The sequence below is a fragment of the Loxodonta africana genome, chromosome 9, assembly GCF_030014295.1.
Source record: "Loxodonta africana isolate mLoxAfr1 chromosome 9, mLoxAfr1.hap2, whole genome shotgun sequence".
In the NCBI taxonomy this organism is placed as follows: Eukaryota; Metazoa; Chordata; class Mammalia; order Proboscidea; family Elephantidae; genus Loxodonta; species Loxodonta africana.
In genome coordinates, this window is record NC_087350.1 from 15,969,219 (window position 1) to 15,980,735 (window position 11,517).

Consider the following 11,517-nt stretch of genomic DNA (forward strand, 5'->3'; position numbering starts at 1 on the left):
CAATAACCATATGAGGTGAATCATGATGATTTCATTTCATTGGTGAGACAAAAGTTGAGTATGTTAAGTGACTTGACCGTCAAGTCATAGGACTGAAATGAAAGTTTTCAGGCTCTTCATCCAACGCATAATCTGCTATCAACCACAACCTCAAATTTCAGCTCAAACAAGTGTTCATCTTCTGTAAAGCCCTCCCTGTCTTTCTTGAGATGGACACTCCCTCTTTTACAACCTTACTCTATACGGTACAGTTACACTGCATTGTACTGCGTATCTCTCTGATTTTGCACTTGACTTAAACATCTTGGAGAAGGGGCAGTGTGATTTTAATCTTTGTGTATCTAGGACTGAACTCAAAAATACTAATGGAAAGCAGGAACCTAGGAAGGTAGCAAGAAAAATGTATAAAATAATCTATTGGAAACTAAAATTTTACAGCATGTAAATATTGTGTGTGTTTGGAATTTGAAGTATGTTTTCAAGTAGAGGAGTCCCTGTATGGTATAAACGGTTAACACGCTTGGCTGCATCGAAAGGTTGGAGGTTTGAGTCCACCTAGAGGCACCTTGGAGCCCTGGTGGGTATAGCCGTTAAGAGCTCAGGCTGCTAACCAAAAGGCTGGCAGTTTGAATCCACCAGTCGATCCTTGGAAACCCTATGGGAGCAGTTCTACTCTGTCCTATAGGGTCACTATGAGTCAGAATTGACTTGACGGCAGTGGGGTTTTTGTTTTTGTTTTTAAGAGGCGCCTTCGAAGAAATGCTTGGTAATCTACTGCCAAAAAAAAAAAAAAAATCAGCCCTTTGAAAACCCTATGAAGCACAGTTCTACTCTGACACACATGGGGTCACCATGAGTCAGAATCAACTGGATGGTTACTGGTTTTTATTCAAGTAGAGTCAGACAAAATAATTGGATTCTGCCAACTGTTCCATAGGAGGAAAATTTGAAAGGGGTAGTTACACTTGGACAGAAAACACTAAGAGGAAACACAGTAACTATTTTTAAGTATACGAAGTTATCACATAGAAGGGAGTGTTTCATGTTCTTCCCAAAGGCAGACAAAAGAATCAGTAAATAGAAGCCACATGGAGGCAGCTTTTGGTTTAATATTAAGAAAAAATTACCTAGGCAAAAGCTCTCTAGCTAAAATAACAGAGTCTCTCTCCTCATAAACCCGTTGCCATCAAGTCGATTCCAACTGTTGTGATCCTATAGGACAGAGAAAAACTGCCCCAAAGGGTTTCCAAGGCTGTAATCTTTACAGAAGCAGACTGCTACATCTTTATCCCATGAAGCAGCTGGTGGGTTCCAACCGGTGATTTTTTGGTTAGCAGCTGAGTGCTTAACCACTGTGCCACCAGTGCTCTCTTCTCACAGGATCCCTTAAAGAGATCAAATAATCAGTAAGAATACCTAGCATCTACAGAGGAAAGAGCAACGGGCTTTGTAGCTGAGAGATGTCATGCTATAAACATAACTCTATAGTCTATTAAGCAAGATAAACTAAAGATGGTTACTTGGTAAAAAGTCTAGAACATAAACTTTGGACTCTGGTTCAATGTAACAAATGACTTTTTAAAAATATCCCCTCATTGGTACTTAAACACTGCTTTTGGTTTGAACATTCTTTCTGGACACTTTTACATCTTTCAATATAGACATAGGTTTATTTTATAAAACTATCAGTTTATGCAAGAATTATTCTGAATTTTACTCACTTTTCCCACAATATATTTCTTTTCTACTTGCAACAGGACAACAGAAGACCATGGGCTTTTTAAGTCAAGTATGCGTCCTTTTCTTCTTTTTTGGAGTCAAGGTATATTGCCAGTATGAAACTCATCAGTGGGATGAAGACTATGATCGAGAGCCAGACGATGTCTATGAACCAGAATTCCAATTCCATCAAAATGTAGAACATGGAGTTCCTTTCCATCAGCGTACTTTAGGCTGTGCCAGCGAATGCTTTTGTCCGCCTAATTTTCCCTCATCAATGTACTGTGATAATCGCAAACTCAAGACTATCCCAGATATTCCAATGCACATTCAGCAGCTCTACCTTCAGTTCAATGAAATTGAAGCTGTGACTGAACATCCATTCATTAATGCAACTCATCTTAAAGAAATTAATCTTAGCCACAACAAAATTAAATCTCATAAGATTGATCATGGAGTCTTCACTAAGTTTTCAAATCTACTACAGCTTCACCTGGAGCATAACAATTTAGAAGAGTTTCCATTTCCTCTTCCTAAATCTTTGGAAAGACTCCTTCTTGGCTATAATGAAATCTCTAGACTGCAGACAAACGCCATGGATGGGTTAATAAACTTGACCATGCTTGATCTTTGTTACAATCATCTTCACGATTCTATGTTCAAAGAGAAAACCCTCTTCAAAATGAAAAAATTAATGCAGCTCAACCTATGTAGTAACAGATTGGAATCAATGCCTCCTAATTTACCTTCTTCACTTATGTATCTGTCTTTGGAAAACAATTCAATTGCTTCTATACCAGAAAATTATTTCAAGGAACTTCCAGAACTTCGTACTCTAAGAATGTCACACAACAAATTGCAAGACATTCCATACAATATATTTAATCTTTCCAACCTTAGAGAGCTTAATATCGGACACAATAAATTGAAGCAAGCATTCTACATCCCAAGAAATCTGGAACACCTATACATAGAATATAATGAAATCGAAAGTATGTAAAATTTTATTATTTGTTAAAGAGAAAATGAATGGTAGTTTTACCTTTTAAAGAGTCGATCTTTAATAATCTATACTTTACACTTTGCTGAAAGTCATTGCTCTGAAGTTGGCTAGGGAAATGGCAGAAATTGGCCCCAAAGAAAGATGTGCTATAAAATTTAAGTCTTTTCTATTAAATTTTACCACTTTGAACACTGAGAAATAGTACTAGAGAGTATATGAAGAAACATGGATATCCTGAATAGGAGGATTACAGGTGATTTTTATTTTTTTCTTTAGGTTGTTTTACTAAGAATTTATTACTTCAATACTCAGAAAAGCCAATGAAGCAGATATGTATTTTGATGATGTAAAACTCATTTATATTTTTATTTTCTTCATTTTTAACATTTGATTAACGTAAAAAAAAAATAAATCTAATTCCACTTGTATTTTAATTGATAAAACTGTATCAACCATATAACATTTTAATAAAATGCATGTAGGACATTAGATGGAGTACAGCAGGATTAATTTTTAATTTGTATTTTTCAGATATCAATGCTACAGTGATGTGTCCATCTATTAACCCACTACATTACAACCATTTAACATACATTCGTGCAGACCAAAATAAGCTAAAAGAACCAATAAGCTCATACATTTTCTTCTGCTTCCCTCACATGCATACTATTTATTATGGTGAACAAAGAAGCACTAATGGTCAAACAATACAACTTAAGACCCAAGTTTTCCGAAGACATCAAGATCAAGACGATGATGATGATGATGATGATGGTGACCATAATAATGCTTATGAAGTCCAAGAACAAGAAGAAACAGAAGAAAATATTGCGCCTCATTATTATGAAATTCAGCAATGGCAGGAAACTATATAGGTATACATTTATGAATTTACAAAACCTTATTATTCAAGGCAAATCTAACTGAACACTAAATTTCAGTCATTGATAGATTTTGCATCATTGGGGTTAGAGCTTACTCAAAATGATATAAATATTTGGAAATATATATTAGAGTGACAAGTAGAAATCAAAAGCTAAACTTTAATGATTTCTTATACTTTTTAAATGTAAAAAGATTATTGTGTTAGGGAAAAAAAGTGTGTACGCCATTTCTATTAACAGAGATTTTTTTAAGAATGATGAAAGGTGTAGTTTTAGAAGCTAAGAACTGGAAGCCATGTCCTTTAAATCACTATGAAAATCATGTTCCAATTATAGGAGTGTGTATTAATGTAACAGGCCATTCAGTAGTAAAAAAGTAGGTTATTTTCTTTGCCTTAATCACCACAAAAGCTTTTACACTTCTATTTGTGATCTCATCACTGTGACGTCCATCCCCCTGGTCCCACCATCGACCAAAAACCAAACCCATTGCCATGGAGTCAATTCCGACCCATAGCAACCCTATAGGACAGAGTAGAACTGCCCCATAGGATTTCCAAGGCTGTAAATCTTTACATAAGCTAACTGCCGTATCTTTCTCCCACAGAGGGGCTGGTTGGTTCAAACCAACCAGCATAGGACAAAAGTTTTGATTTTCAAGAAGCTACCCTACTAAGGATTCAAGGTGTACAGATTCATGACATCACCTGGGCTCTGTCTCAGAGTACCAAAGCAGCAAAATCATAAACCCTATGTATGGATAACTAAAACAACACCAAATTATCTCATTGTAATCTATATTTTAGCAAATTTCAACTACTGTCAAAAACAATTTTTACAGTGCTCCATTTGAATTGGGACAAATATGTTTTATAGTAAATTCAACTACAGAAATGTTTCTTGGTTTTATGTACATAAAGATTTGCTAATAATTAAGTGCTTTGCAAAATAAAGGTGTCCCTGGGTGATGCAAACAGTTAACTCACTCAGCTGCTAACACAAAGGTTGGAGGCTCAAGTCCACCCAGAGATGTCTTGAAAGAAAGTCCTGACAATCTACTTCCGAAAAATCAGCCATCGAAAACCGTATAGATCACACTCTACTCTGACACACATGGGGTCGCTATGAGTTGGAATTGACTCGACTATAGCTGATTGGCTGTTCAGTAAGAAATGCTTTATGCCTTATTTACATTGTGCCAAAACTGAACATAATTCCTTTAATATTTGAACATTAGAAGAGGCTTTAACATCTTTAAACCTTTGTAAAAATCACTTATTCTGTAATTATCTTTTTATGAATATTAATAACAATATTAATCTATCATTTTGAAATATTTTCAGCATGTTTTATAATGGAGAATATCTAACTGCTGTGAGGAACTCTTGATTTACCAGGCTAACATTTCACAAAATTCCTCAGATAAGGGGTAAATAAAATCTGGGGCTGCCTATACAGGGAATTCAAAGAACAAATGATACCAGTTTGGACAATATGCAACAACCAGACAAGTAATACTATATTTTGGAAGTAGTTTTCAAGTGGTGAGTCTTTCTTTTCCTGAATGTGTTAGTTGAAAATAAAGCCTCTAATGCTGTTTATACCTTTGTGTAGATTATTAGCATATATCAGAACTAGAACACCCACCTGTCCCCAGGGACAATCCTAACAATCCAGAATGAACATGAGCAAAACTTCATGTATTCATTTAATCAACATTATTCAAGTCATATGGCTTAGCAATGAGAGATCATGAAACAGTACATATGTGTGACTGTGACACTATAAGATACAAGTCTGGGAGTTAAGGTAAAAGTAAAATGCTAGTGATATTGACAAAGCACATTTTCAACAGAAGCAAAAAATTTTTCCCCTTTGATGCAATTTTTAAAAATAGGGTTATAAATTCTAACATTTATTCTGAGCTAATATGTGCAAAATACTGTGGGTATTTTAGGAAGTAAGTAAGATAAGACTGTTTATGAACTGTTGTTATTAGTTGCCTGTTGAGTCAATTTCAACCCATAGCAGCCCCATGTGTGTCAGAGTAGTCGGGTTTCCAAGGCTGAGACCTTTCAGAGGCAGATCACCAGCACTGTCTTCCAAGTCACCCCTGGGTGGGTTTGAACCACCAATCTTTTGTCTAGTAGTCGAGTGCTTAACCATTTACACCACCCAGGGTCTCCATTTTCTAAACTACAGGAATTTAAAATTCCATGAGGAGCTCTCAGGGAAATGTAAATTAAAACCACAATGAGAAAACAGTTCGCACCTACTAGGATGGCTATAATTAAAAAAAATCAGATATTAAGGAGTGTTATCAAGGAGGTAGAGAGATATGGAACCCTCATATATTGCTGATAGGATTAGAGCTGCTTTGGAAAGCAGTCTGGCAGTTTCCCAAAAAGTTAAACAAATTCTGCTTCTAGGTTTATACCCAAGAGTATTGAACACATATGTTCATGCTAAAACTTATACATGAATGTTCATAGCAGCATAGCCAGAAGTCAAAAGAAACAAAAACTCTATCAGCGGATGAATGGAAAAACAAAATATAGTATTATATGTATACAATGGAGTATTATTCATTCATAAAAAGAAATGAAGTACTGATACATGCTACAACACAGATGAGCCATGAAACAGTATGCTCAGTGAAAGAAGCAGGGCACAAAAAAACCACATATTGTATGATCTCATTTACATAAAATGTCTAGAACATGCAAATCTATAGAGAGGAAAATATTGGTAGCCAAGGGCTGCTGGGGGTAGGAATTAAGGAGAAATGAGTAGTGACTGCTAATGGGTATAAAGTTCCTTTGTGGGGTAATGAAAATGTTCTAAAATTGATTGTGGAGATGGATACACAGCTCTGTGAAAATACTAAAAACCACTGAATTGTATAGTTTAAATTTTATTGTTAAATTTTCAACATTGTACACTTTAGATGAGTGAATTGTACGGTATGTAAATTATCTCAATAAAGCTGTTATTAAAAAACTTAATGAAAACAGTAAGATCAAACAACGCATTCTAATAGAAGGAAAAAATAAAACAAGTGCTGAAGAGTCAGTAACTGTGAACAGCTACGTGAGTAAAGATACCACAATTTTTACTTCTGCCTAGGCAGTGGTGAAGTAGCTGAAGCCTTCCAGGAAGAAGAGACACCTTGATAAGTAGGAACCCATCGGCGGAAAACAAGCTCTGGAAGTTGAGTTTAATAACAAAGATGTAGTGATTTTTTTGTTTTACCTTCTGCAAAGTTCAAAGCAAACAAACAAAAAACCCTCCAATTTTCAGAATTCCTAAGCTGCTAAGAGAAAATACACTGTAATTCTCAAAGAACAGCCTTAGCTAAGAATAAAATTGCATGACTTTATACTTCTTAGCTGGGTGACCTTGAATAAGTTACTTAGATTCTCTAAGCTTTTCTTTCCTCATTTTTATAGAAGACAGGCCTCACAGAGTATTATAAGGATAAAAAGAAATAATGTACATAATAAGGCATTTAACAAAGTGTATTCTATACGTATCCAATAAACAGTAACTTAATTCCAACTCCTGTACCATAGCAGACAACTAGATACATGAGCTGGGCTTAAACACTCCTGTGCCAATCTGGGTGCTAAATCACTGAGATGTTTCGTTTCGTTTCTGGTACCAGAGAGCACAGAATGGAGACAGTCAGCATCTCTTTAGGTTCCTTCCAAGACTGTACTCATACAAAAAGAGGCTTTACTAAAGGTTTCTTTCGGGAGAGAAGGGAGAGTGCCTAAACACTCAACAATAAACAAAGTCAAAATCACTCTTTGAGAGTTCTGCTTTCCAAAGTACTCTTCTGGATGGCCTACCATGGGGGGGGGGGGGCGGAGTTTACTCCACCCTCCCTCATATGGCACACAGCTCCAGGCTCTTCTATGTATTAGGAAGAACAGTTCAACTCTACTCTTGGCACCTCCTTCCAAAAAAAAACCAAAGCTGTGTATATTTAAACTACCACAAAACAAGAGGTTAATAGTTAACATGATCCATTAAGTAGGCAATTTGATAACTTTCTTTTGCTATTTGAATATGCCCTGGGGTACTCATAGCCACTGTCTTAGTCATCTAGTGCTGCTATAACAGAAATACCATAATTGGATGGCTTTAACAAAGAGAAGTTTACTCTTTCACAGTCCAGTAGGTTAGAAGTCCAAATTCAGGGCTCCAGCTCCAGAGGAAGGCTTTTTCTCTCTGTTGGCTCTGGAGGAAGGTCATTGTCATCAGTCTTCCATTGGTCTGGGAACTTCTAAGCGCAGGAACCTCGGGTCCAAAGGACATGCTCTGCTCTTGGCACCGCTTTCATGGTGGTATGAGGTCTCCATGTTTCTGCTTGCTTCTTTCTTTTATATCTCAAAAGAGATTGGCTTAAGACACTATCTAATCTTGTAGATCTCATCAATATAAAAACCAAAAAACCAAACCCAGTGCCGTCAAGTCGATTCCGACTCATAACAACCCTATAGGACAGAGTAGAACTGCCCCATAGAGTTTCTAAGGAGCGCCTGGCAGATTTGAACTGCTGACCCTTTGGTTAGCAGCTGTAGCACTTAACCACTATGCCACCAGGGTTTCCCTCATCAATATAACTGCCACTAATTCATCTTATTACATCATTGTGATAGGATTTACAACACATAAGGAAATCACACCAGATGATAAAATGGTAGACAATCATACAATACTGGGAATCATGACCTAGCCAAGTTGACAGATACTTTGGGGGGACACAATTCAATCCATGACATCCACCCCAAATATTTCTCACTAAAAACAAAAACAAAAAACAATGCTTTCCCCAGCAGAAACTCTAACGAATAAAATATTCCTTCAACTAGTACATCAAGATTACAATCAGAGATACCGACTAGCTGATTTAAAGTTTAAAACATGAAAATTCATATATTGTTTTTCTCATTATACATCAAGAAATCGAAGAATTTAGTTATATTAGCTTACAGATTGAACTGTTTTTGTGATGAACAAAAAAATTGGTTTTTATAATTACATGTGAATTTCACACCATAAATTCAAGTTTAGTAAACAACATAAAAGCTTAACAAACACACATTTAGCTTTTAAAAAGCAAATAAAAATAAAGGATATTTAATAAATTTGCTTACTGTAATACTGGTTGAGAATGGTTAGCTTGTGTTTAAATATTACCTAAAACACTATACATTTTTACTTTATTCTTCAAGTTTGGGACTGCTAAACTAAAATACAGGTCTATGCATATCATATAACACACTTAACCAACTGCACAGGAGGAAAAAAAGAATAACAAACCCTGTCTCTTCTATATACTTTTCCTGTTGCAAAGAATTCATATGGCTCCAAGGACAGCTAGAACTAAAACTCTGGTTTCCTGATTGTAAATCTATTTCTAAACCCTGGAAGTATAACAACACTGGAAACTAAATTAAATCATAACAGCTAAAAGCCCAAAGTTTCTTATATGCTCCAATTTCCAAAATAAATATAACTATGCCTAGTAAGTAAAAATCATGGACACATTTATCGTCATTTCACATGTTTAGGTTGAGAGTCCAACTATAATGGCAATTATGGATTACTCAGAGTAAATCCGCAAAGAAGATACATTTTTTTTTTTTTTTTATCATGAATTCGTCCTTATATTGAGCTAGAATTCTCCTCCCTTTAAGCTTCACCCTTTAGTCTGGGAAGTAAATTGGCTCCCATCTTTATCTCATTTGATTAAATGACTGGGCTTCAGGCACAGGCACAGGCACACTATCCAAGATAGAGATTCAAACCAGACTTTCCATAAAAATCACAGAATGTTGGCTTTAAAAAGATCTATAAGTACCTAGAAAAACTCAGCGGCTCTCAGCTGGGGGTGAGTTTGCCCTCCAGGGAACATTCCGCAATACCTGGAGACATTTTTGGTTGTCACAACTGGGGGTGGAGAGGCCAGGGACGCTGCTAAACCCACAACATACAGGGCAGTCTTCCACTACAAAACATTATCTAATCCAAAATGTCGATAATGCCAAGGTTGGGAAACTCTGTAGTAATTAGATTCTAAAAAACAAATGAAGAAATTGAGGCCCAAAGAAACTACTGTAAATAACTTGGTGAAGATCATGGGAAGATCAATGACAGAACTAGAACTTTAGGTGCTCTGACTCCTAAACCACACTATTTCCTATTGAATTAGAGGGTGAAGATGAAAGATGGACAAAGACTCGTCCTGCTTATAGCCTTTCTTGAATAGTGAATCCACTCAGTAGTTATACAATCTCTATCAGTAGAACCAAGCCACCTCCAAAGAATACTCCTTTCAAGTGCAACCTTGTTTCCACAACTCAATTCCATTCAATGTGTTTTTTGAGAGTCTACTGCAGAGAAACAATTAAGGAGTAGAACCAATAGACCAGTGGGACTGGGACAACTTTGAAGATAAAAAATCTCTAAGAAGACGCCAAGGATGATGCAATAATGAGGTCACCTAAAAGAATTCCACAGAGAAAACTTTTTTTGTTTTTGGAAAAATGGTTGCTTTTGAATATTAGACACCTTTCACTTTTATTACTGTATCAAACCAAACCCATTGTTGTCGAGTCAGTTCTGACTCATAGCAACCCTAAAAGACACAGTAGAACTGCCCCTTAGGGATTCTAAGGCTGCAAATCTTTATGGTAGCAGACTGCCACATCTTTCTTCTGCAGAGTGGCTGGTGGGTTCAAATCTCTGACCTTTCCATTTGCAGCCAAGCACTTAACCACTGCGCCACTAGGGCTTCTTTTATTACTGTACAGTGAAGGCTACAGCAGGATACCAGAGTCCTTTGTGGAATAGAAAGCAACCTATGCTTCAAACATATTTTATATTAGAAACATAGGTTTGTTCATTTTCCAGTTTAGTTGCATTTCCAGACTCTTTACTTGCATAATCCCCTCCCCTTCAGTATGGGTGTGACATACAGCAAAGTACATACAGCAAAGGTGCCCACATACACATGATTACATACATGTGATTATGTTATATAAGATTGCAACGCCCATCTTGCTAGACGACCCTCTCCCTCTCTGGCAATGAAGAAGCAAGCTGCCATGTTAGGAGCTGCCCTTTAAAGAAGGCCACATGGCACAGAATTAAGGGTACCCTTTGGCCGACAGCTAACAGTTAACTGAAGCCCTAAGACCCACAGACTGCAGAGAACTAAATGCTGCCAACAACTACCTGGGCTTAGAAGTAGATCCTTTCCTCCTCAAGCCTTGAAGTTAGACCTCAACCCTGGCCAACAACTTGATTGCAGTTTTCAGATAAGATCCTGAAGCAAAAAAACAAGCAAAGCCATGACAGGACTACTGACCCACAGAAACTGTGAAATGATAAATGTGTGCTATTTTAAGCTGCTAAATTTGTGGTAATCCCAATTATAATAGACAAGCATTGGTATTCTTCAAAAATGCAACATTAGAAGGATATTTCTAAAATGTAAATTGGATCATGTCACTCACTGGCTTAAAATCTGTCAGTGGTCTCAAACTGCCTACAGAATGAAGCCCAGACACCTTAGCAGGGTATAAAAGACTCCTTTTAATCTGACCTCTATTTCCCTGTTTAGTTACATCTGTTAATATATGCTCTATTCCCCTCATCTCTTCTCTCTCACACTCCAAGCCCCAGCCATGTGTAACTAATTATAAAACTTCTAAACAATCTACCCCCACACATTCTACCTGTCTGCTATTCTCCTTACCTAGAAAATCTCACCCTCACCTCTACCCTCTTCTTGTATTTGCTCTACAGTAGTCAGCTTGGGTGCAGCCTCTTTGGTAAAGCCTTCCACGACCTCACCTGATCAAGGTTTATGGCCTTTCCCAGCCCAACACAGAACTCTGT

The 11,517-nt window shown here is 36.8% G+C and overlaps 2 protein-coding genes across 3 annotated transcripts in view; one reads left to right on the top strand and one right to left on the bottom strand.

Moving 5' to 3' along the window:
• CENPP (centromere protein P) overlaps window positions 1-11,517 on the bottom strand; it is a 383,426-nt gene that overhangs the window by 235,898 nt on the left and 136,011 nt on the right. The window lies entirely within an intron of this gene.
• OMD (osteomodulin) lies at window positions 1,761-4,875 on the top strand. The gene is made up of 2 exons (XM_010600646.3): window positions 1,761-2,711; window positions 3,254-4,875. The coding sequence occupies exons 1-2, from the start codon at window positions 1,772-1,774 to the stop codon at window positions 3,595-3,597; spliced, it is 1,284 nt and encodes a 427-aa protein (XP_010598948.1). The 5' UTR covers window positions 1,761-1,771; the 3' UTR covers window positions 3,598-4,875.

What these genes read in the sequence shown, in the direction of transcription:
- OMD (XM_010600646.3), top strand. Translation starts at nt 1,772, where the DNA reads ATGGGCTTTTTAAGTCAAGTATGCGTCCTTTTCTTCTTTTTTGGAGTC. An exon ending in AGAATATAATGAAATCGAAA is followed by an intron (nt 2,712 to 3,253) that starts GTATGTAAAATT and finishes TGTATTTTTCAG; the next exon opens with ATATCAATGCTACAGTGATG.